Genomic DNA, 27612 nt, shown 5'->3' with positions numbered 1-27612 from the left:
CTTTAAATATAAAAGCATGTATAAGACTAATATCAAAATACTAGAAGATATATACTATGAAGCTACTTAAAGCTGTAGTGGCTACATTAAAAGATGAAAAAGTAGCTTCCAAACAAAGAATATTTTAAGAAGAACATTTCATGAAGATAAAAGAATAAAAGAACAAGTCAATAGGAAGTTTGTGTGTGCACAAATATTAATTTGAAATTACTTTATATTTTACATTTAGGTCACACAGACCTATCTGAAATCTGAAACTGTAAAATCTGTTGCACCTTGCTGGCAAAGTCAGAAGACTATGCAACTCCTGATCTTGGAGTGCTTAGTTCAAGTCCCACAATGGGCATAGAGACTACTTTAAAAAACTAATAAATAGGGGCGCCTGGGTGGCTCAGTGGGTTAAAGCCTCTGCCTTCAGCTCAGGTCATGATCTCAGGGTCCTGGGATCAAGCCCCGCAACGGGCTCTCTGCTCAGCGGGGAGCCTGCTTCCCCCCCTCCCCCTCCCTGCCTGCCTCTCTGCCCACTTCTGGTCTCTGTCAAATAAACTTAAAAAACAAAAACAAAACAAAACAAAAAAAACCTAATAAATAAAAATAAATAAAATGTTAAGATCTATGGAAGAAAACAGAGGAGAAAATCATTATGACCTTGGCTGATTTCCCGGACAGGACACAAAAGTTCCTAATCATTAGACTTCATCAAAATCCAAAATGTCTACTCATTTTAAGACACTATTATATCAAAACTACAATGATGTACCACCTCACACCATAAGAATGCCTAAAATTAACAACTCAGGAAACAACAGATGTCTCCACAAGGATGCAGAGGAAGGGTAACCCTCTTACACTGTTGGTGGGAATGCAAACTGGTGCAGCCACTCTGGAAGACAGAATGGAAGTTCCTCAAAAAGGTAAAAATTGAACTACCCAATGACTCAGCAACTGCACTACTAGGTATTTATTCAAAGGATACAAACACAGTGATTCGAAGGGGCACGTGTAACCCAATGTTTAAGCAACAATATCCACAAGAGCCAAAATATGGTTAAGAGCCCAGATGTCCATCAACAGATGAATGGATAAAGAAAAGTGGTGTGTGTGTGTGTGTGTGTGTGTGTGTGTCCCCACGCGCACACACACAAACAGTGGAATATTACTCAGCCATCAAAAAGAATAAAAGCTCACCATTTGCAACAATGTGGATGGAACTAGAGGGTATTATGCTAAGCGAAATAGAGAAAGACAAATACCATATGATTTCACTCATATAAGGAATTCAAGAAACAAAACAGATGAACACCGGGAATGGGGAGGAAAAATAAGTTAAAAACAGAGAGGCAAACCATAAGAGACACTGAAACCTAGAAAATAGAGGGTTGCTGGAAGGGAGGTTGGTGGGGGAAAGGGCTAACTGGGGGATGGGCATTAAGAAGGGCACATGATATAAGGAACACTGGGTGTTATATGAAACTGATGAATCATGAAACTCTACATCGGAAACAAAAAAAAATATTGAGTACCTATTAATACATTCAGCAATAAAGATATAAAAATGTGAAAAAAAAACCTCTTATTTAAAAAAGGCAAACCTCAGTCTGAAAAAATACTTATATAATATAAATAAAAATAAAAACCTACAGGGAGCCTGGGTGGCTCAGTCAATTAAGTCAATCAAGTCAACTTGTGATTATGGCTCAGGCCATGATGTAATAAGGTCGTTGAGATCGAGCCCTGTGTCAGGTTCTATGCTGAGTGTGGAGCCTGCTTAAGTCTCTCCCTTGAGGTGCCTGGGTGGCTCGGTGGGTTAAGCCTCTGCCTTCAGCTCAGGTCATGATCTTAGGGTCCTGGGATCGGGCCCCACATCAGGCTCTCTACTCAGCAGAGAGCCTGCTTCCCCCCCTCTCTCTCTGCCTACTTGTGATATTTCTCTCTCTGTCAAATAAATAAAATTTTTAAAAAAAGATTCTCTCCCTCTCTCCCAACCACACTCACACATGCTCTCTATCTCAGAGGGGAAAAAAAAGCCTGTTGGGCTCATCAAACAAACAAAAAAAACCTTACAACTCAATAATAATGACAACCAAATTTTTAAAAAGAAAAAAGGAGCAAAAGACTTTATAAGAACCTCCAGAAGAGAGTATATACAAATGACTAGTAAACACATGGAAAGATGCTCACCATGGAAAATTCTAGATAAAGACGTAATGAGATACCAATCTATACCCACTAAAATGACTTAACCAAAGATAGGAGATATCAACTGTTCACCAAGATGTGGAGCTACTGGAATTCTCATGCACTGCTATCAGAAATTTAAAATACACAACTACTCTGGAAAAAGATTTGGCAGTTTCTTATAAAGTTAATCTTCCACCTACCCTTTGACAGTGCAAATGCTGTGTTATTCTAGAAAAATGAAGGCATATGTCCATAGAAAACTTGTATGAGAATTCCTTAGAAGACTGTTTCTAATAATCCCTATATTAAAACAACCCAAATGTCTATCAACAGATCAATGAATAAATGGAATACTACTTAGCGATAAGAAGAAACAAACCACTGACATATACAAAGCATCACAAACATCATGCTGAAAGAAGTCAGATATAAACAGAGGGTACAGTTGACCCAAGAACATGCTTGGGGGCAGTGACACCCCCTCCCCCGGGTAAAAAATCTACATGTAAACACTGACTCCCCCAAACCTTAATTACTACTAGCCTACTGTAGACCAGAAGCCTTACTGATAGCATAAAAAGTCAATTAATACAAACTTTGTGTTATATGTATTATACACTGTATTCTTTATTATTATTACTATTATTATTATTATTAACATATAATGTATTATTAGCCCCAGGGGTACAGGTCTGTGAATCATCAGGCTTACATATTTCACCACACTCACCATAGCACATACCCTCCCCAATGTCCATCACCCAGCTACCCTATCCTTACCCTCCCACCCCCCAGCAACCCACAGTTTGTTTCATGAGATTAAGAATCCCTTATGGTTTATCTCCCTCCTGATCCCATCTTATTTCATTTTTTCCTTCCCTACCCCCCACAACTCCTACCCTGCCTCTCAAATTCTTCACATCAGAGAGATCATATAATAATTGTCTTTCTCTGATTGACTTATTTCATTCAGCATAATACCCTCTAGTTCCACCCATGTTGTTGCAAATGACAAGCTTTCATTTCTTTTGATGGCTGCATTGTAGTCCATTGTATACATACACCACATCTTTATCCATTCATCTGCTGATGGACATCTAGATTCTTTCCATAGTTTGGCTATTGCATATACACTATATTCTTACAACAGAGTAAGCTAGAGGGAAAAATAAGTAGATCTATGCAGCTGAAACCTTATTTTTAAGGGTCAACTATATACTTAATGATTCCATTTATGTGAAGTTCCATTATGTGAGTTTTACGCAAACTAAGCTACTATGGACACTCTATTATGCACTTAAAGATCACAATCTAAAACTGGAGCTTGTCATAAAGATTGAGATAATACATGTAAAATAACTCCCTAATATGTAAAGCAGTATACAAATGTAGACATTATTAATTCTTATCAACAATTCTGGCACAGCATGTTAATGTCCTCCCAGGGGAGAAGACTGCAATGTCCTAGGGTGCACAATCCCAAAGATCACAAATTAGAATTTTACAGCTTTGAACACATCTTCCAAAAACGAATTAACTGCCAACTTCAAGATATCCTAAAACACAGGGCCCCTGGCTGGCTCTGTTGGAAAAGTGTGCAACTCTTTTGATCTCGGGGCTGGGAGTTTAAGCCCCATGTTGGGTGTAGAGATTACTAAAAAATAATAACAAACTTAAAATGTACATATATCCATCCTAAAACAAAGATTAACTCCAGAGGCGGGGGGAAGTGGCATTAGAAATAAAGATACACCAAAGACCAGCAATGGACTTAACCTTTATTTTCCTCATTACAAAATCATTATCACTTAAAGGACAATTATCCTCATTTATTTATAATTGAAATTTTATGTCAAATAAGAAGTACCCTGCTCTATCAAACACTAATTTGAGATTTCTTTAATAGCCTTCAAATTAAAAACAGCCTAATAAAAATGCCATGATCTGGGGCATCTTGTTGGCTCAGTTGGGGAGCAAGAGATTTTTGATCTCAGGTTGTAAGTTTGAGCCCCACACTCTATACACAGACTAATTTAAAAAAAAAAAAAAAAAGCCACTGGGATGCCTGAATGGCTCAGTGGGTTGATCGTCTGTCTTCGGCTCTGGTCATGATCCCGAGGTCCTGGTATCAAGCCCCACATGGAGCTCCCTGCTCAGCTGGGAGCCTGGTTCTCCCTCTCCTTCTGCATTACCCCCAACACTTGCTCTCTATCTCAAATGAATAAATAATTAAAAAAAAACAAACAAACCACTATCTGACTAAATATAAACCTAAGAAGTTACTATTTATTTCACATTCCGGGGTAAAGCAGTTCCTATCATAAATTACTAACCATTCCAAATGGCTAAATCTGTGAATTTTATGTTTTTGGTTTTAACTAACTCTATTGCCAAATACACATGTTCATTGGTAAAGTGAATCATCATAGACTATTCCCTGCTCATTCTTAACTCTCAGTGCACATCATCAGGAGCCTCAGACACAATACTGAATCCCTTCTGTCCCTGACTTCTTTGGCTTCATACCATATCTCAGTGTTTTATTTCTCTCCCAGCTTAGATGTGCCAATCCAATTTAAAAGGGTTGTTTTGTTTTTCTGGGGTTTTTTGTTTTTGTTTTTGTTTTTTAACCTTGCAGTATCTTAGGATGCTGGTAACTGCCCACAGCTCGATGACAGAGCATTTGCACATACTACATAGAGTGAACATATGTCCCAATTTGACTCTTGGTTTATACCTATTGCCTAAGCATAATTAGGAAAGTGAAATAGTCACTCTACTCAGACCATAAAAATAGGTAGTAACAGTCAAATATACTCAAAGGCAGACAGCTTGGCTAGGTAGCTGGCTCAATGAAATGTTTGGACAAAACTATCCCAAAATCAACTCAGGTCCTTGGAACATTCTTCTTGAACAAATGCATGATTTTATTACTTATATTTAAACATTGTGATTATCAAATTAAGCTAAGTGTTACTCAGGAAAGACTGTTAAGGAATCTACTCTTAATCACTGTATTAAAAGTCATATATAATTAGCACATTGATTGTAGTAAACAAGTCCTTAAATGTTAAGGATACTTAAAAACAGTACATTCTATTAAGTGATGAAGAGTTGGCCATATCTTGTTTTTAAATCATCAGTGCCTTAGCTTAGTCCTTTTGGAAATTATTTTTTTTAAGTTGGAGAAAAATAAGGCTTTACTTTATCAGGACTGATTTCCAAGAGAGCAGAATGTTCACCTATATTTAACATAACCCACAAAGCAGGTGAGAATGACTATTGTATGTCATCAGGTTAAGTTAATTCAATGCTGTCTCAAATCTCAATATTTCTCAGTATTAATTACTGAGTCTAAGCCTTAGACTTCTAAGTCTAAGAAAAGAATTTGATGGTCAAATGAAATTATGATTGGCAACAACCCACACAGTCTTCCAATGGTGATTAAACATGGTAAATCCATACAACAGAATATATAAAACAAAACAATGAACTGCTAATATAACAACATAGATGGATCTCAAATGCACTATGTTAAGTGAAAGAAGACAGACCCAAAAAGCCACCTATCGTATGAGTTCCCCTTATATGAATTTCTGGAAAAGGCAAAATTACAGGGAAAGAAAACAGATCAGTAGTGGCCTGGGGGTGGAAGAATAGGCTGACTACCAATGGACAATAATGTTCCCTATCTTGATCACAGTGTCAGTTGAATTGTTTGTATTTGTCAAAACAACTAGAATTATACACTAAACAGTGGATTTTACCATATAAAATTTTTTTAATTTGTTGACAAATACTATTTTTTAAGGTAGCTTAGAAATGGAAAAAATAGGCCAGCAACAACAAAATGTTACTCTCCACCCTTAAAAAGAAAAGGGAGAATAAGGAACATGGAAATAAAAGGCCACTCTAACTCAACTGCCTTGACTAAGTTCACTGTTAAGACTCTATGACAGGGGCACCTGGGTGGCTCAGTGGGTTAAGCCTCTGCCTTCGGCTCAGGTCATGATCCCAGGGTCCTGTGATCGAGTCTTGCGTTGGGCTCTCTGCTCAGCGGGGAGCCTGCCTCCCCCTCTCTCTCTGCCTGCCTCTCTGCCTACTTGTGATCTCTGTCCGTCAAATAAATAAATAAAATCTTAAAAAAAAAAAAAAAGACTCTATGACAGCAGTTCTTTCTGTTTCTGCAATATTCTCTCTCGCGCGGAATATGATCCTCATCTCTTGTTTAACTCAATCTTTCAAATCTCTTCAAATGCCTGTGCTTACTCTGGGCTTTCTAACCTTGCTTTATCTACTGAACCATCTCATGTTCACAATCCACATTTGCCTTAGTATGTACTCCCTGGTGCCAATCCTTTTCTTTACTCTTCGACCTCATCTGAGTATGGCAGTGCCCCCTCCCTTACCCCTAGTTCCACATTCTGCAGTTTGTCACAACTGTGGTCCAGATGATCATCCTCCCTCTAATATATCCTCAGAAGGTCAAAGGTAGCCTAATGATCCATCACAATACTCGATCATTCACCTCACTACATCTCATCATGAAGGCATTTTTATCATCTCATATCATCATCAGAGGGGGAATAGAGTATAAGGTGGGAGGGGGACATTCACATAATTTTTCCTATAGTATGTTATTAAAACTGTCTTATTTTATCATTAGTTATTACTATTATCTCTTACTATGCTTAACTTATAAATTAAATTTTATCTTAGGTACATATGTAAGGAATAAGACATACACAGCGTTTGGTACCAACCACAGTTTAGGCGTCCACTGGGGATCCTGGAATATATCTCCTGCAGATAAGAGGAGGGACTACTGTATTTATATTAATTCCCTTAACTTCTGATTCTATCTCAATTTTGTTCTCATTGGTCCCCCAGCTCAACCTGATCATGTCCTCTTCTCAGCCTTCAAGTGGGGCTCTTACCTACCATGAGTTAAAACCAAAAAGGTTATTAATTTTCTCTATCCTTAGAGTGCTTCAGAAGTAGCAAACTCTAAAACATCCCTCGGAACGCAACCAGTGTTTCTTCAATCAAGTAAATAAGATGTCCTTATTTTTGCCTAACCAAACTCTTGCTCTTATCTTTAAATCTCATTTCCTATTTGGTTTTATACAAAGACAAAGAGGTCAAATTCTTCACAAGAATCATGCATCTAGGGTCAACCGGGTGGCTCAGTCATTAGGCGTCTGCCTTTGGCTCGGGTCATGATCCCGGGGTCCTGGGATCGGGTCCCACATCGGACTCCCTGCTCAGAGGGAGCCTGCTTCTCTCTCTCTCTACTGCTCTCCCTGCTTGTGCTCATTCTCTCTGTGTCAAGTAAACAAATAAAATCTTTAAAAAAAATAAAAAAAAAAGAATCATGCATCTACTTTAAGACTACTCACTCTTATCATCCTTCTTCAGGGTACATACTATGATTTCTGCAATACTGTTAATCACTTAATGTTATATTTTATGTACTTTCAAACCTCTCCAGCTTTTCTACATCTTCTAACAAATAAAGTGACCAAAACAGGATACCAATGAATAAAAAACAATTTATAAATAAATATAACACAATACTAACATGGCCAAAAAAGAAAATTCTAAAAACAGAGATCAGTCAACTATGCTATGGTCCCCATACTATGACAGAGGACAAGAACAGAAAAAAATTACAGTCTCATATATTCCGAAAGTTAATTCTCTAGGGGTGGGATTTTTTGTTTCCTTACAAACCACTCTGATTTTCACAGCCACCAAGTCTTTACCACCTACCCATCCCCAGGCAAGAAAAAGCATTTCTCACCCTCTGCCCCAAAAAGCTTCTTACTATGAATTCACTCTCCCAGAACAGGCAGGTGGCCCTCGTGGGGTTTTCTTAGCTACCACCTCAGTTCTATTAGAACCCACTGCTGCTCATTATACAACTGTTGAAATAACTTCCTATAATCTTTTCTTTCCTTTAAAATCAAAGATTCATTTTTGTAAGCTCAAGAAGAGGGAAAAGAGTTGAGAAAACATGAAGAAAGAGAGTAAAGAAAGAGAACTCTATTTTTTTTAAGTGAATTTAGCTGACAGGATTTATTTTTCCATAATGTGAAAATATACCTTCCTTTAAGATAATTAAGAGGCATGTGTGAATAAAAGGTGGGATAAGAAACTTTAACAACAAGAATTAGATCACAAAACAGAAATACAGAAAATAAAGCTAATAAGAGAAAAGATAAAAGACAGTAATAAAAAAAAAAATGGAGACAGACTACAAGATGCAGAAACAGAGTTATAATCAAGGAAAAGAAAATAGAAATCTGCTCCAAAACAGGAAGCAGAGTTATGGATCCAAAATGTAATTTCATTTTGTGTTTCTTTTCAAGGAAAGCAATAACGTGGCTATTTGAAATTAGTTTCGGAAACATAAGACGACTGATTTCAGCCCATTAATGTACATCGGAGAGATTAAAATACTAAGGGATTTTATGACAAAGACTTCTAGAAAATTAAGGATTGAGTCAAGAATAAATAGTCGTATAAATACATCTGTAATTCAACAATACTCTTCCAAGTTTAGGCTGGCCTTCATACCTCTCGGGTGATACAGTCAACAGGAAGCTATACAAACAAAAATACAGGGAAGAAAATACTGGATGTGCTACTTCTACCTCTATCTCCTGGACCCACGTGAGTCATGGCAGCAGCTAGTAAAATCCTATGGGGTTAAAAGTCCACCCCATACCCAAGACCAAAAACTACTCCCACCCCACCTTGGCTCAATGGTTTTCTCCCACTGTGGTGAGGGTGGTTTTGGAAAAGCTCCTCAAATGCCAGGAAACACTGTAATACAAAAAGAAAAAACAATTCATAAGTACCAAAACTTAACTAACATTTTGGCCTCCCTCTCAAGGAAGATTGGTATAGTGGAAAAAGCATTAGTCTAGAAACCAAGGAACCAAGAAATCAAGTGTATTCTGCTTGCTCAGCATTCACTCTAAGATGTTTGCTATATTCCAGGTTACTTGGTAGGGGAGGACATCAAACACTCCCTTTCTGCTAAGGGTTAGTAAACTAGTAAAACCTAAGCCAGAAGCTGATGATGGTCATCTCTGCCATTAACTAGGCTAAAAAAAGAAGCCATCAGAGAAGCTAGTAGAACTAAGGGACTTTAGTAGACTAAAGAGAGACTTTCCTGGTCACACAATTTAAGAATCAGGCTCCAGTTTTTCCTATAGGTATTTTCTCCCTTAAGTTGGTCTGTAACGGGTTTCTGTGACTGCAACTAAGTCTGGCCAATACACTTGGGTTCTCATTCCATACTGAACCTGGACAAGTCATTCCTCATTTACTGGCTTTAGTTTCCTTTTTTATCAAATGGATCTGAGGGTTTTTCAACATGTTTTTTAGGCAATGGGATTTTTAAAATAAAAATCATATTTTGATATCAAAAATTAAAATGGCTTTATTCATATAAATGTATTTCATTAAGATTCGATTTACATTTAATTCTGACCAAAATAAATAAGAACAACGGATACTTAAATCTAACCCTGAGACTGAAAATAAAAATGTCTCTATTAGCATAATGTACTTTAAATGTATGGTATTCACTATTATGACCAAAATTAATGATAACAATGATGTGCTTTGATTAAAACAAAATTTTAATACAGGAGACTAATGGTGAAAGTTGAAATCTGTTATTAACCTCAGGATTCTATTTATTTCTGTATTTTGTTTTGGTTGCACATTAGTTAAGACAATCCTGATTCAAAAAGGATAGCTGCAAAGAGTAGCATATGTTTTCCACATATGCCTTATCCCATGATACTATTTAATTAAAGGTGGAGAAAAGTTTTGGGTTCTGCCCTAAAGAAAACCTGACAGCACAAGTTTTTTTAAATAGATCTCCAATTGGTTAAGACTTAGTACGTAACAGTAAAACATTCAGGTATGTTGGTTTATTTTTTTAATGATTTAAAACTCATGTAAAAATTTAAAAAATTAAACCAACTGCTTATAGTATTCAATTAGTGCTCTCAAAGAGCTCTAATAATCTTTCAATCCGTTGAAGAACATTTTCAGTCAGGTTCATATATACTCACTGCCTATCAGAAATTGTAGTGAAGCAAATATAAAAAGTTCTATTTCTTTTTTTTTAATAAGCCTGCTTTAAAGAAAAGAAACACAACCTTGGAGAATTATGAACACAGACAAACAATAAACTGGGTCAAATTAGAAGACTATAATAATAATCTATTCAATCTTACTGAGAACCAACTTGATGGGGCACATCACAGAAGGTAGTATAAAATATCCATTATTTAAGAGTGCCTTCTTTACAATGGAAATGAGTAACTCTCCATCTCTAACCTCAAGAAGTTATCCATCTAGCAGAGGATACAATTCATTCATTCAAGCAACAAGAGTGTCTCCTCAGTGACACCAGCCACTACGCAAGCAACTAAAACTAAAAAGTCAACAATATATATACATGATCCCACCCTCTTAAGTTTAGACTTTAACCTAAGGACAGTAGATAATAAAGATTTTAAACAAGGAGAATGTGTAATTAGGTTAACATTTTTGAAAGACAGCACTGGCTACTACATGAAAGTTACTATAAATTGGAGGTAGTAACCCAAGGATAGACCAGTTAGGAGCCACTGCAATGATGACAAAGTAAGAGGAAATCAAGAGGGAACAACAAACTCAGCTAAAGTATGTGGAAACAAAAAAGCTTCAGAGAAGTAATGTTGTAGCTCAACCTTAAAAGACCCAAAGAGTAGGCCAGACAAGTATAGAAAGGGAGTTTGTGCAGTAAGAGAAAATCATATGAAAGGCATACTTGGGAAACTTCAAGTAGATCCTCACTGTGGGTCTTGAATGTGAATCACAGCTAGAAAGGTAGATCGAAGAAAAGCAAAAAAGAGTATTTGACAATACATGGAAACATTTCCAAGACACTGGGGAGTACTTTTAAGCAGGGTAATGACATAACCAGGTTTACTTTTTAGAAAGATTCTTCCAGGGATGGTGAGCTTAAAAGGACTCTTCCGGCTGGTTAAAAGTCTAACCAGCCAAACAACAACACATTTGCCAACAGATACACTATCTCAAAGTCCTAATCTAATAATTCATCATGACAATTGGTCCAAAAAATTACTCTGAGCTTTAGAAACCAAGTAACTAGGACCAAGTGCAGGCCACACTACAATTGATATGGCTATTAAAACAAAAAAGAAGGGAAGTCTCTGTAGATAAAATACTAAAAGTGTAACGGTGGCAGCAGATAAATGGTGAAAAGAGAAAACATAGTAACTAAGGAAATAGGGAAATAATAGAGAATTTTATTTCAGAGGAAGAATTACTTGCACTTGTGTCAAGATCTACCAAATCTACCTCTTATATGCAATAACTAATAAATTGTGGTTCCTGACACACAGTTCAAAAACCAAATTTAACCTAATACACAGTACTTAAGAAAATAACCAAATATAAACTAGATTAAAAGCAGCAAACTATTACAAAGGACAAGCTCTACACTAGCTAACTTCCCAAAGCTTAAGAAGAAAGCTCTCTGCCTGGTTGGTCCTTGAAGATTACCAACTAAAATGGGGATAAGATGGGGTGAGGTGAAGGAGGATCAGGAAGGTTCCTGAACAATGAACTAGACAAGTTCTGAGTGCTCTCATCCCAATTTTCTTTATATATAACAGAAATTACTCAGATACAAACATGACAACAGATAAAATAAAGAATCCAATTATTTTATTTTAAGATAATGAATCCTACCTTTCCAGGGTCATCCTTTGATCGAGGCACTTTAAGGAAACACTTGTTCAGTGACAGATTATGTCGTATGGAATTCTGAAAGTAGAGAAGAAAAGCCACAAGGTCATTGGAATCCAAAAAACAAAACTCACCTTTAAAAACAGAATCAGAAGCCTAAATGTCTATGCGCTAGAATACAATTCCAAGGAATAAGCTTTTTAAATGAACTTCAAATTTAAACTTTTCTGATTTTCAAATTATGAATACTGCCAAGAAAAGAAGCTATTGGGAAAGACAGCTTCTAGTAGACTTTACAAACTCCAAATCATGAAATATATACCCTATTTTAAATGTTTATTAAGATTAAGGAAGATCTAATCATAGGAAGATGTCTATGACTGATTTAAATATTATATACCAAATATAAAATTGTATACACATTACGACTTTAATTGTGGTATGTACTTTTTAATTAATTTATTAAATGAATTTATATCAATAAATGAATTTATTAATTCATTAAAGTAGGCTCTATGCCCCAAGGTAGGGCTTAAACCATGACCCTGAGATCCAGAGCTGCATGCTCTACCAACTGAGCCAACCAGGTGCCCCCCATTCATTCATTCCCAAAATAAGCCAGAATGCAAAATGCTAACAGTTATTTTTCTGAATTATAGGTGATAACTTTTCTTTCCCGCAATGTTTAAATGATCTACAAGGTATATGTATTATGTTTTTCTAATGAGATAAAAGAATGTTTAAACAAAAAAAATTTCACTGCTCCATTACAAGAATATTAGAAGTCAATTGGGTTCTTACTTCAGTCTCTAAGAAAACACATGAAAAGACACTGGCTACAGAGGACTAGCAAGAACACCTAGGTTTATCAATGTAGCAATAAAGAAAAACCATCCTAAATTGCAAGAAAAATGCACTGGGAGGGACACCTGGGTGGCTCAGTCGTTCAGTGTCTGCCTTCAGCTAAGGTCATGATTCCAGAGTCCTGGGATCAAGCCCTGCATCAGGCTCCCTGCTCAGCGGAAGCCTGCTTCTTCCTCTCCCACTACCCCTGCTTGTGTCCCTCCTCTCATTGTGTCTCTCTCTGTCAAAAAAACAAAATCTTCTAAGAAAAGAAAAGAGAAATGTACTTGGAAATCAGAAGAATCTGTGAAACAGGAAACCCTTTCAAGAATAAGTAGGACTGGGGTGCCTGGGTGGCTCAGTGGGTTAAAGCCTCTGCCTTCAGCTCAGGTCATGATCTCAGGGTCCTGGGATTGAGCCCCGCATCGGGCTCTCTGCTCAGCGGGGAGCCTGCTTCCCTTCCTCTCTCTCTCTGCCTGCCTCTCTGCCTACTTGTGATCTCTGTCAAATAAATAAAATCTTTAAAAAAAAAAAAAGAATAAGTAGGACTGTGCCACAATTTTTTACAGAAAATACCCCAAAACCCTTTCTTTTTAATGAAATGCTCTAAAATCCATTCCATAATTTTTATGCCAAAATGGCCAGGTATTCAGTGGAAAAGGGCTCCAACAGCATTTAGCCACCACTCAGAATTTTAGGAGAGCATTTTGGGCATATCGTATTTTTTAACATAAAATTCAGAACTCTAACAACAATGCCTATATGAAAACTTCCCTCTCATAGAGGAATACTGGGATTACAAAAGTTTTTAAAAATGACCACAGAGGGGCGCCTGGGTGGCTCAGTGGGTTGAGGCCTCTGCCTTGGGCTCAGGTCATGATCCCGAGTCCTGGGATAGAGCCCCGCATCAGGCTCTCTGCTTGGCTGGGAGCCTGCTTCCTCCTCTCTCTCTGCCTGCCTGCCTGCTTGTGATCTCTGTCTGTCAAATAAATAAATAAATAAAAATTAAAAAAAAAAAAATGACCACAGAGGGCGCCTGGGTGGCTCAGTGGGTTAAGCCTCTGCCTTCAGCTCAGGTCATGATCCCAAGAGTCCTGGGATTGAGCCCCACTTGGCAGGGAGCCTGCTTCCCCTTCTCTCTCTGCCTTCCTCTCTGCCTACTTGTGAGCTCTCTGTCAAATAAATAAATAAAATCTTTTTTTTTTTTAATGACAACAGAATATAAAGTCAAGCCTATCTTATTACCAAACATCAATTATAAACTTATGAATGGGAGTTCTACCTCTGCCTAGGATATAAACAGCTACAGAGACTAATGATCCCTCCCAAACAATGAGAAAACAATGGGTAAGCCAAAACAAAATAAAACAAAAAAACTATTTTTGAGCCACATCAGACAGTTGAAGCTGCAAGGCAGCCCAACAAATTAAATTCCTAAGAATGACAAGCCCATTCAAGGGCCAGGCAGACAAACTGTCTCACCTTTTTGGCAGAGTATGGAAGAAAGAAGTGGCCATCATCCAAGCATCCAAGAAACTAGCTAAAATTTTTAAGGTTAAGCATGGGTTGGTGTGTCAGTTTAGAATAGCAAGGCCCCCAAACGTAAGGAAGGGAAGTTCCCACTCGCTCTTCAAGCTCTTCTCCATAAGCCTTTACTATATACTCACAAAAAAGAATGGGGATGGGAAAGGAAAACAAAGAGAGTCTCCTTTGTAGCATAAGCAGAAAGGAGGTAATAGATAGCAATAGTGGTAAACAAAGCCCTACCACCTTAAACAGATCTCACAAAGCAACTTTAACTGTGAGGTAGGAGGAGCAAAACTTCTCACCCACAGGACTCTGGCAAAGACTGATTCTGAAGGAAGAATGGAAACAAAAACCCTTCCCAAGATACAAGCAAAGATCGACTGCTGGCTGGTAGAGGAAGAGTAGAAGCAAAACTCCTTTTACCTCTGAGACAACTGTTGGAAACTACCTTGGACCCAGGACCCTACATCAAAAGCAACTACAAATACAGGCTAGTATGGCTGAAGGAAAGAAACACTGAAAAAGCCCAACCCTAAGTACAAGGGCCTGAGTAAGACTGAGGCTCACTCAGGAAAACAGAGGGACACCTGGCTGGCTCTGTGGGTAGAGCCTGTGACTCTTTATCTTAAGAGTCGTATAGTTCGAGCCCCATGTTGGCCACAGATATTACTTAAAAATAAAAATAAAATGAAGGAAGAAAGAAAACAGAGAAAACCCACAGCCTAGCAACAAGTAACAAGCATTAATAGCCTACTGAGAGAGGAGGGGCAGGAACATGGAGAGAGCCCCATCTGTAGCAAAGTAAGCAGAGACAACTAAAAATCTAAAGAAAAAAAAAAAAAAACTGAGAAAATTCTACAGTCCCCAAACACGTCATTTCCAAGAACAGGTAATAAGAGCCTACCACTGGAGGAATGTAAACTCAGTGGTATACTGAAGGAAAAGATACCAACAACAAACCCAAATCTAACTTAACTATTGACAAACTGGTTGTCAATAATTGGCAAACAAATGGCCTGGGGAAAAAAGATGCTTATCGATCTACATGTATAAATACCATGTATCTTGGGGTGCCTGGTTGGCTCAGTTGGTTTAGCATTGACTCTTTCACGTCATAATCTCAGTGTTGTGAGATCCACGCTGGTCATGGAACCTGCCTAAAATCCTCTTCCCTGTATCTCCCCTACCCAGCCCCCACCCCCAACCACACTCAGTAGCTTGATACCATCTATCACAATCTCTAACATTCTTCTACACATATATCTGACACTCAGACAAAAACTGCAAGACATATTAGAAATGCAAAAAAAAAAAAAATCCACCGTCAAGAGATAAAATTATCAATACCCAAATGAAAGGTGTTAGAACTATCAGACCAGAACTTTAAAGTAACTATGGCTAATATGCTCAAGGACCAAGTAGAAAAAGTGAAAACTTGCATAGAGAGATGGGGAACTTCAACAGTAATGTGGAAACTGAAAGAGTGAAATGTAAATGATAGAATTTAAAAACATGATCAAAAATAAAGAGCTCCCTAAATGGGTTCATCAGTAGACTGGACACAACCAGGAAAAGCCTCAGATATTCTGAGGACAGATCAACAGAAATTATCCAAACTGACGCACATGCATGCACAAATACTTTAAAAATACACACACATATAGTATCACTCAAGAACCGTGGAACAATGTATGTAATGGGAGTCCCACAAGGAAAAGAGAAAAAGCATGGAGAAGAAAAATGTGAAGAAGGAACAGCAAAGAATCTTCTGAAAATAATGCAAAGCATCAAATCACAGATGCCAAAATTTCAGAGAACACAAAACAAGAAATTAAAAATTCACACACTATATTCATTATAGGTCAAAATGGTGAAAATCAAAATGAAGAGACTATCGTGAAAGCAGCAAGAGGAAAAAAATTATGTACAGAGGAATAAAGATATAAATTATAGCAGACATCTCAAAAACTGCAAGTTAGAAGACAAAAGAATGACATCTCCAAAATACGAAAAGAAAAAAAAGTATTCTATATGCAGTGAAAATATCTCTCAAAAATGAAGGCAAAATAAAGACTTCCAGGAAAGCAAAGGCTAAAAGAATTTATTCCTTGTAGTGCCAGTTGGCTTAACGTTATACGGAAGTTCTTCAGGCAGAAGTATAACAAACAGAAACTTGGATCTACAAAAAGAAATAGAGTTCCAGAAATTATAAAAATGAAGGTAAATTCTGGCGCGCCTCGGTGGCTCCATGGGTTAAAGCCTCTGCCTTCGGCTCAGGTCATGATCCCAGGGTCCAGGGATCAAGCCCCGCATGGGGCTCTCTGCTCAGCAGGGAGCCTGCTTCCCCCTCTCTCTCTCTGCCTGCCTCTCTGCCTACAAATAAATAAATAAAATCTTTTTTTAAAAAAAAGGTAAATTTTAAAAATATTTATTTATAACACCTTTGAAATATAATAGTCTAAAGAAAATATATCAATTATGTGGTTTATAACATATAAAGGAAAACTGACAACAGCAGCACGAAGGATGGGTCAAAAGAATTAGAAATTTAAGATATATAAAGTTCTTTCACTATACATAAAATGGTATATTTGAAGGCATACTGTGATAAGATAAAGATACATGTGGTAAACCCTCCATGCAATCACTAAAATTTAGAAAGCGGTATAACTAAGAAAATAACAGCAAAGATAGAATGGAATCATAAAAAACTGCCCAAATCTAAAAAAACACAAGGGAAACAAGAACTAATAAACCAGAGTTCATCTACCCACCTTAAAAGTCAAAGACGGGGAGGGAAAGTGGGGATCAAGACGGTCACTTTTTTTTCTAAATGGCCTCAGGGGAAGGACACATCTCCCCTTGGGGCTTCCTCCTCTACAAAAAGCTGTAATGTTGGAAATTATGCCCTAAGCCCCTTTTTCATTTACACATTTGCTGCCTATGTAATCTCATCTACAGCCATAGCTTCAATGACAATCTGTGACAATCTATCTAGACCCCAAACTATACCTGTCTTCTGAGTTTCTAACATATATTTTCAACAATCTACTAGACATCTCCAGAAACACCTTAACCCCAATTACATTTAAAGTTAAGCTCAATCTTTATCCCCAGTGTGATCTTCCAGTTTTCTCTTCTCAGGTTAAAGACAATTATTCATGTTAACAGCTCCAATCAGAAAGCTTTAAGACATCCTTAATTCTTCTCTCTTCTTTACCATCTAAAATAAATCTGTTACCAGATCCTAAATCTACCTTTGATCTACTTACTTCATTCCATCTCTTCTGTCACTATCTCAGTACAGGACATCATTCTCACCAAAAATAGTACAATAGCTTCCTAACTGGTGTCACCCTCCACCTTGCTCTCTTTGTCCCTCCTCCACCATGCTCTACCCTGAAGGCAGGGATCTCTTCACAAGGTAAATTCATTATTACCCCTTCACTTAAAATTTTTCAATGACGTCCTATTTTACTTAGGATAAAATTCAAAATTCTTAACAAAGCCTCCAAAGACCCTTCATGATCTGACCCAACCTCCCTTGCTGTCTATACTCAACCTCTCCAATTTTCTTTCTCACCTCTAGGCCTTCCCTGTATTGCTCCCTCTGCAAATATGATTGCCCCCCACATTACTCCATCCCTTTCACCGAACTCAGTCTACTCAACTTTCAATTCATTCTTGGCTTAAACATCAGTCCTTTAGGGAAGTCCTTTCTGGCTTCTCCACAGGTTAGGTCTCATTGTAATAAACTTCCTTATCATCCTGGATTTCTTATTACACTTGTAATTATTTGTTTAATGGTGTTCTTCCCATATACTGCATCTTATACCAAAATTTCAGCAGGATCCATGAGGTGGGGGACCCTATCAACTCAGAACCTAGAATATGCTTTTTATACAGTAATCATTATTCTGTTGAAAAAAATACCAAAAGCATATTTAGAAAATTAAAATACCCAGAGAAAGGGGTGCCTGAGTGGCACAGTAGGTTAAGCATCCAACTCTTGGTTTCAGCTTAGGTCATCATCTCAAGGTCCTGCATCAGGCTCCATGTGTAGCTTGCTTAAGAATCTCCCTCTCTGTCTCCCTCTCCCCCTCCCTCTGCATGTGTACGTGCACAATCTCTCTCTCTCAAATAAATAAATAAATCCTTAAAAAAAGTTTTCTAAATACCTAAAGAGATACAAAAGTCAAACATGAATATATACACAGACACACACAAAATTAAGAAAAGAGGTAACTTCGCACCTTGCATTTTGGCCAGACCTTCCCTCTAATAACTCTAAGAAAAGACGTTAGGAGAATAGAGGGGTAGACATAGTTTAAATGGTCTAGGTTCCCCTGGAGAAAAATGAACCAAGTTAAATAACTGATCAAGGCATACTGCTTGGCCTTAGAAACCCCAGCCCCAAAAGTGGTTTCTCAAAAGTACAATCTACTTGGACTAGAATCAATTAAAATGAATTTTAATGGCAATTTCTAAGCTCCATCTAAGATGACTAATTCAAAATCTCTAGAATTGTGACCCAGGAATCTAAATTTTAAAAACATTCTAAGTGAGGGGCGCCTGGGTGGCTCAGTGGGTTAAAGCCTCTGCCTTCGGCTGGGGTCATGATCCCAGGGTCCTTGGATCGAGCCCCGCATCGGGCTCTCTGCTCAGCAGGGAGCCTGCTTCCTCCTCTCTCTCTCTCTCTCTGCCTGCCTCTCTGCCTACTTGTGATCTGTCAAATAAATAAATAAATAAAATCTTTTTTAAAAAATTAAAAAATAAATAAATAAAAACATTCTAAGTGATTTTTATTTTAAACCTGAGTTTAAACTGGCACCTCCAATTCAAATTAACCACCACAATCCTACCTGCATCTCTTTTCCCACTGTGAGACCCTTGGGTACCCCACATCAATATATGTATTCATGTGTTCTACCCTATCATGCACATAAAATAGTTACAGAATACCCCCAACTTCCTAACTTCTCTTCTTGGTGTTACTGGAGGTAGAGGCTCTCTCTAGTGAAAAACCACTAGACAAACCTACTAAGTAAAGGTCATAATCTCTTTGCAATTCTTTTCTAGCTTAGTATGTATCCCATGAAAATAATAGAATGCTCTTTTCAAAGTCTGAATTTTTTTCTGTGTGATTATGTTATCCATTTGATATGATATATGGCTTATTTGTTTCTGCTTATATTCAGTTCTAAAGTTTCCTTTTCCCATCCTGTGTGTGTGTGTGTGTGTGTGTGTGTGTGTTGAATGTGTAAAACACTTACTTTAAATAAAAAGTATACTCAAAATCTTATTCTCTTCTATACTCCTTCTACCTCGGTTCCATCCATCCCCTATAGGTAACTATGTTCACTACATTTCTAGTTTATTATTCCTAAGTTTGTTCTTAAAATAATAAATATATATTTTTTCTGCCCACATAAAAAGTAGTAAAATACACCCCAATATACACATAGCATTCTTCTGTATTTTTCTTTTTACCACCCTAAACCCTAGTAAAGGTTAATTCTCTTTAGTAGGGACGCCTGGGTGGCTCAGTTGGTTAAGCAGCTGCCTTCGGCTCAGGTCATGATCCCAGTGTCCTGGGATCGAGTCCCACATCGGGCTCCTTGCTTGGCAGGGAGCCTGCTTCTCCCTCTGCCTCTGCCTGTGCTTGCTCACTCTCCCTCTCTCTCTCTGACAAATAAATAAATAAAAATCTTAAAAAAAAAATTATCTTTAGTAAAATGAATAGCACAAAAATTTTAATTCCTTTTCCTCTAGTTCAGGTTACAAAATCATCCCATCATAGAAATTTAAAGAGTGTTTTTTAAACTCTTCTGGAATATTCAGTTATTTTTAGTATGTAATCTCCTTTCTACACCTTAGCACAAAATGAAAGGGAGTTTTACCTAAATATTAAAGTTCTATTTGAACCTTTCATAGGACCATGGCAACATTTTCTCCTCTGGGTGACAGAAGAAATAGTGAGTAGCAGATGGTAGTAGTGTGCAAAACAAATCTAAGGACAGCAAACTGTAAAACAGAGTTAGGACCTGAGCAAAGGAGAAGATAAACCAGTTTCCATTTGTCTCCATTTGCAATGTTTAAACTATTTCTCAGTTTACAAAAATAAAATTAGAAACAATCCTGACAAGTTTTAAGCACCTAAAATTGGGAGGAAGAGACCTTTTTAAAAGAATAAACATGGGGTGCCTGGGTGGCTCAGTCGTTGGGCGTCTGCCTTCAGCTCAGGTCATGGTCCCAGGGTTCTGGGATCAAGCCCTGCATGGGGCTTCCTGCTCTGCGGGAAGCCTGCTTCTCCCTCTCCCAATCGCACTGCTTATGTCCCCTCTCGCTGCATCTCTATCAAACAAATAAATAAAATCTTTAAAAAAAAAAAGAATAAACATGAGGGGCACCTGGATGACTCAGTAGTTAACCATCTGCCTTCGGCTCAGGTCATGATCATGATCCTAGGGTCCTGGGATCCCTGCTCAGTGGGAAGCCTGCTTCTCCCTCTCCTATTCCCCCTCTCTCGCTGTGTCTCTATCAATCTTACAACAAATAAATAAATAAATAAAATCTTTAAAAATAAAATAAATAAAATCAATCTTCGGAGAAAAAGAAAGAAAAGAATAAACATGAGACAGCAATCCCTGGAAATATTAAAGATCTGCCTAAAGCAAGAGACTGGAACACATAATCTCTTGGGTTCGAAGAGCAATATATTCCTCCACCTATTCCCATTTCTCCCCTTTCCCCTTCTTTCCTCATTACCTCATTATATCTAAACCATTATATCTTCTAGTTGAAACTGTTATCAATTTCTTCCAAACCAGTTTCAGGCCATGAGCTGGGCTGGCCAGCGGCATGAAATTCAGCAGAATGGATCGGGTACCCTCAGGTGGACTTAACACTTGAGCTGAGCTCAGACAGTAAATGGGGTATATAACTGACCTTCATGTACTATTCACTACCAAATCTGGACGAAGCTCTTCTTCATCTTGGCATTCATATATTCATGAAATCTCTGCATTATGGCCCTATCCCAACTCTCACTGCTCCACGAACTCCTACAAGAAACTATTTCCTAAGAGTGTTTGTTAAAAAAAAAACACCCTCCTAAATCTGACTCATCTTCAAAATAAAGCTCAATTATACTTCCTCAATAGTTTTCTATTGATTCATCCTTCCTGTACTCTCCGAGCACTGTCTTTTTGTCACTCACTTTAGAACCTCATCACACTTCCTATAAGCTCTTCTAAATTCTCACAGCACTTATTAACTTCACCCTTCATTTAACACTCTTTACTAAGTTACATATATGCTGGATATTATTATGGCTTACACACACTAGGTGTGCCCAACTAGCCAACCCATCATAACATAGCACTCTGTATTTCTGTATTACAGAGCTGTTGATATAACATCATAATTACTTATTTATGCGTATCTCCCTTATCCACTAAAGATTATAAGCTTCCTTAGGGGCCCTGTCCTAAGTTTCTTAGTACTGCCAAAGCCAAATACACTGCTCATAAGAATAAACAGTAAATAAATCTTTTTCAAATTAATGAATGAAAGACTAAATTGGCTGAAAACAAGAGGATATAATCTAAACCAGAGACTGGAAATTTGTGGTCCACAGAATGAATTCAGTCCACAGACTTATGTTTGGCCTGCACTGTATTTAAGAAAACTGAAATTAACATTTAAAAATTGGGGAACAGCACATAAAATCCAGATATCTGAATTTTCTTGGGGGTGGAGGGGATTGTAAGATGTCATATGCCCTAAAACACTACAAGTGCCTAGAGCACAGCTGTTCTACATTGAACATGTGTTCTTCAGGTAGTCATCATTTTTGCTTTACTCATATATGTCACCTGTCTGGTACTCATATATGCAAATATGTACATTTACAATCAGTGATACAGACCCATGAATCCCTGATGGACTTTCCAAGCCACTTTATCAAATCTGGAGCATTTCTAGTCCATAGCCACCATGTTTTCCAATGCTAAACATGTTTATCAGAATCTGCTAGCCTTCCTTCATCCTAAATCTTGACCAAAGGATTCTACTGAATAGCAGTGCCTAGTGGTAATGCCAAAACACACAGTTCAGATGGATCACTACCACTTGGTTAGAATGATTTTTTTTTGATTCATGGATCAAATTTTATTATATAATACTTCCTCCACTGAAATATTGTTAGAGTAGATTCTTATTCAAATTATACTGTTAACAATCACTTCTCATACTGAGTTGGCCAGTTAAGAGACAGCTCATCCTGGCAAATTAAATTCAATAAATATTTATAGTGTTTGCAAAATTATAGGCTCTGTGTAATGGTTAAGGCACAAGATTTGAAATCTCCAAATCTACCAAGTCTGATACCAAATCTTAGCTCCTCCATTCTCTGAGAAACTGCAAAGTTACTTCTCTAAACCTCAGTTTTCTTACTTTTCAAATCTGGACAGTAACAGTACTTATTTCCTAAGACTGTTGTGTGACTGAAAAAGACAAAAACATAAAAAGGCACTTGGGAGGGGGGGTGCCTGGGTGGCTCAGTGGGTTGAGGCCTCTGCCTTCGGCTCAGGTCATGGTCCCAGGGTCCTGGGATCGAGCCCCGCGTCGGCCTCTCTGCTCTGCGGGGAGCCTGCTACCTCCTCTCTCTCTGCCTGCCTGTCTGCCTACTTGTGATCTCTGTCTGTCAAATAAATAAATAAAATCTTTTAAAAAAAAAAAAAAGGGCACTTAGGCATATAGCACCTGACACACAAAAAAATAATAAAAGCAATTATCATTTAAGTATTTGAGTATAGAAATAAAACACTAATGAAACAAGACAGATATCTGGATTAAAATCTAAAAGTCTAGATACTGTTATTAAGCATATGGAAACACAAAGAGATTAGTTCTAGAGGGAAGAGAGAGGTAACATACGAGCTGAAAGAAAAATAGGATAATGCCAACTAGAGAAAAGACAGAAGACAGAAAGTCCAAGGACAAGTAAGAGACAAACAAAAACAAGAATAAAATCACAGTTTTTACTTCCAGGGACAGGTAGTAGGCTGAACTGGAAGGGGTGGGGGGATAGCGGGGGGGAGATACATGAGAAAGAACTAGGAAAAAATAAAAGCTAGGAAAGAAGGCTGGAACCAGGATTCAGGGTTTCATCCAAACCACATTTACTAGATTTACTAAATGGAAGCACTGTGCTAGGACATGGAAAAGAGGTGGATATATAAAAAATCCTTCCCAGGTACCTGGAAGGTTCAGTTGGTTAAACATCTGCCTTTGGCTCAGATCATGATCCCTGAGTCCTGGGATGAGTCCCACATCAAGTTCCCTGCTCAGCGGAGAGTCTGCTTCTCTGCCCCTCCCCTGCCTCAAATGCACTCTCTTTCACTCTCAAATAAATAAAATCTTTTTTAAAAAAATTCCTTGGGACACCTGGGTGGCTCAGGCAGTTAAGCGTCTGCCTTCAGCTCAGGTCATGATCCCAGAGTCCCAGAATCGAGTCCTGCATTGGGCTCCTTGCTCAGCGGGGAGCCTGCTTCTCCCTCTGCTCACCTCTCCCCCTGCATGTATGCGCACGCTCGCGCTCTCTATCTGAGAAATAAATAAATAAAATCTTGAAAAAAAAATTTCCCTTCCCTTGAGACACTTGACCATTTGGCATGGTGTGTAGCACATCATCAATGTATACTGAGTCAGTAAATATCTTTAATAATCTAGACAAACACAAAAGACAAAGGTGTTGAGACATGAAGGCTTAAGAGAAACAAGAGTAACTACCATCTAAAGCTCTCTAAATTCCCTTCTTCCACATGTACATACACACACCCTACATAGCATACGACTGGGTAATTCCTATATGGGAATAAAAACATAACATGTACAGACACAAAAGAAAGTTAAGTTGAATTATTTGTTGTAGAACATAGGTAGGAAAGTAATCTGGCTGTTCATCAAAAAGCTTAGTTGAGGAACTAGGGCTTCTTAAAGATCTGGTTGATCCTAGGACTGGACAGGAATGATACAAGATGAGCCTGGAACATTGTGTTATGCCAGAAAGTTAAAAACTGCTCAGCAAACAAAATAATAGGGCCATGTCAAAAGGGCAAAGGAGCCAATTTGTAAGAGCTCCCCGATGGCCAAAGCTGCAACAATGTGATTAACAAATAACGACAGCACAAAGAATAAATGTCCATGAGTGCACCCAACACAAATAAATGACAGAATAAATAAATAAAAGGGGAAGAAAGAATAAGTCTTCCACACTGAAGAATCCCAATTAATAGAGAAGTAATGAAGAAAAGAAAAAAATCACCACTAGAAAATAAAAACTGCTATACAAATGCTAAAATTAATGAGCGAAAGTTTAAGAACAGAGTACTTACATACCCTCAAAGTAGCTCCCCAAAACGTTTTATAATTTACAAAGTGGTACAGTGTAATTTTATAATGGAGAAATCTGGAAGACATCCCCTTAACCAAAGAACCAGATTAATGTTACCAGTTATAAGACACAGTAACATCAAGTACCTCTCGATATGACATACAGAGACAGGCACATTATCTCTGCCTTATGCTTCCCCAAAATGCATTACCTCGGTCTAACCATGAGAAAATATCAGACATACCTAACTATAAAACATACCATACAATACCATTCTACAAAATAGTCTACAAAATACCTGACAAGTAATCTTCAAAAGGGTCAAGGTCATAAAAGACAAGAAAAGACTGAGGACCTACTACAGATGAGAGGAGACTAAAGAGACACGACAACTAAATGTAATGCAGGATCCTGGACTAGATCCTGACACTAAAAGAGAAACTAATCTGAATGAAGTCTGTAATTTACTTAGTAAGTAACAGTACTACTTACTCAAAAGTACTGTATTAACATAAATTTCTCAGTTTTTAATCACTGTACTAAGCTTATATGAGACGTTAACATAGAGGAAGTGAATAAAGGACATACGGGAACCCTTTGGACTATTCATATAACTCTTCTATAAATCTAAAATTCTTTCAAAATAAAAGTTAAAGAAAAATCTTAGATGATGAGAACAAACTAGTTTAATACTTTTTTTTAACCAAAGACTTACTATCAACTTACCTGAACTGCAGGTATTATTTTCCAGTGAATGCTACATTATCTCTGTTCTTACTTATGTTCCATCAGTCATGTAACATAATAAAGCTTTAACAAATTGGTATTCTACCAAAAATAAAGTTAATCACTTAATAAAAACATTTAATTTCCTTTTCTGACATCTTAAAAATGACTGATAATCAGAATTTCACTTTTTAATAATAGAAGCCCCAGAAAGCTTTATCTTCAATAGAAGCTACTATTATTTTTTGTTTATAGCATACAAACAATAATTTAAATAAAATCCTTACCTTCCAACCACTGCCAGCCTCTCTATAATATGGGAAGTTATCACAAATCCACTGGTATATCTCACTTAGAGTCATTTTCTTTTTGGGTGAGCTATTAATTGCAAATGTAATGAGGCTGGCATAACTGTATGGAGGTTTCCCATCTTTGTGCTGTTGGACTTCTTCCTGGTCCAGTGTTGTATTTGGGTCAAGGAGTGCATTCTTCTTGGAAATTCCTGTTCCGTGTGCATTTTGTGTAGCATCAGATTTTTGGATGGCTGCTCTCATGGTGAGCTGTGGTAACCAGTCCATAGATGTTAGGCTGCTCTCCAGTTCAGATGTCATCCTGAAGGTAAATAGACTCCTTAGTCAGTATCAAGGAAAGAACCCCTGCTTCTCAAAATATCCAATATTCACAAATCTAGGAGTTCCAAAGTGAGGGAAAGCCTGAGTTAAATCTGGAGGAAAAAGATTGAGTATGTTAATGACCAAACCAAATATTTAAGGGTTCAACATTTCCAATCTTTTTAAATTTTTTCCTCTCCTAAACACAACAAATAAGGTTTTAAAATGTTTAAGATACAGAACAATACGTACATACAAAGTGATCCCAATGCCAATGTTTCTAAAAAAGACTATCACTTTAAATAGAGCAACAGGATCATAGTATGAAAAATAAGTCTGCAGTCCAGCTCTTCACTCACCAACACCAGAGGCCCTTTAAAACTTAAGACTGGCATTTTTTTTACACAAATTTTAGGGGAGTCATACAAGCAAAAGAATACCCAAAGTAAAGAGGTCAGAGAAGTGACTGAGAAACAGGCACAGAATTCACAAGGAAGAAAGAAGGTAGAGCTGAGCAGGTGGGAGGTAGGAAAAGCAAGCAAGGTAGACAAGAATAGTAAGTAGACAAGCTAGTTGGGGGAGCTGACCCAAAAGAGGAATGCAAACTCAAGGATACTGTTGAACAAGATAGGCAGCACCCAGGCAGTTAAAAAATAATTAAAAATCCACAAAATCCACAAGGAACAAGCTTAAGAAAACTAAAGATCTGGGAGTGTAGGATAGACGAGATTAAATCATATAAACCGACAGCAAGAAGCATTAAAAAGTCAGGGCAGCCTAATGCAAACATCCAGTGATCTGGATTCTGTAACATATTTCTCTCCAAGGCTGAAAAATTCAGACTGTTACAACCCAGAGAAAGAAAAACGAAAAACAAAATCTGCCAGGTTAACATATTTTCTGGAGAAGGGAAAAGCTGCTCAAAGAATTGAAGATAAAAATATAGAAACAAAGCTTGACACTTCATACTGGAATTGCTAGCTTTCAGCTGAGGATATAAACTTTTCCTACCATGGGATCAAAGAAACAGGAATAATGACCCCAACAATAAAGCAGAGAAGAATGAAAGACTTCTAAGTGATATCAAACTAATGAGAAAGAAGAAAACAAAAAACCTCAAGTACCTCAGTGAAAAGAAAAAACTTGTGGCAAATAAAATCCAATATAGGCCCTCATCCCAAACGGCTACAGGCAAAGAGCAGCCTGCAATACGTGCTTTAGGATATGAACTTCTGGGAGGCAATACAGAACTGATAAGAACATAGGCTCTCAAGTCAGGCAGACAAAGAGTTCAAGCACTGATTCTACTAGTTACTAGCTGCAGGAAATGAAAATGTTAATTAATATTAATTATCTGAACTCCAGCTTTCTCTAGGGTCGCCTTGGTGGCTCAGTCCATTGAGTGTCTGCCTTTGGCTCAGGTTATGATCCCAGGGTCCTGAAATTGAGCCCCCACATCAGGCTCCTGGCTCAGCAGGGAGCCTGCTTCTCCCTCTGCCTGCTGCTCCCCCCGGCTTGTGCTCTGTAGCGCGCGCGTGCACACAC

At 37.7% G+C, this 27612-nt stretch overlaps 1 protein-coding gene across 1 annotated transcript in view; it reads right to left on the bottom strand.

Moving 5' to 3' along the window:
• FOXJ3 (forkhead box J3) overlaps nt 1-27612 on the bottom strand; it is a 149375-nt gene that overhangs the window by 73699 nt on the left and 48064 nt on the right. Inside the window, exons 3-4 of the mRNA XM_080802663.1 lie at nt 25744-26068; nt 11965-12039 (exon numbers count right to left, since the gene is read on the bottom strand). Of these exons, the coding sequence (XP_080658789.1) occupies nt 11965-12039; nt 25744-26068 (400 nt within the window). The remainder of the gene's footprint in view (nt 1-11964; nt 12040-25743; nt 26069-27612) is intronic.

Source organism: Martes martes (genome assembly GCF_963455335.1).
Source record: "Martes martes genome assembly, chromosome: 4".
In the NCBI taxonomy this organism is placed as follows: domain Eukaryota; kingdom Metazoa; phylum Chordata; class Mammalia; order Carnivora; family Mustelidae; genus Martes; species Martes martes.
Note: the sequence above shows the minus strand (reverse complement) of the source record. Positions and strands in the feature narration are given on the sequence as shown.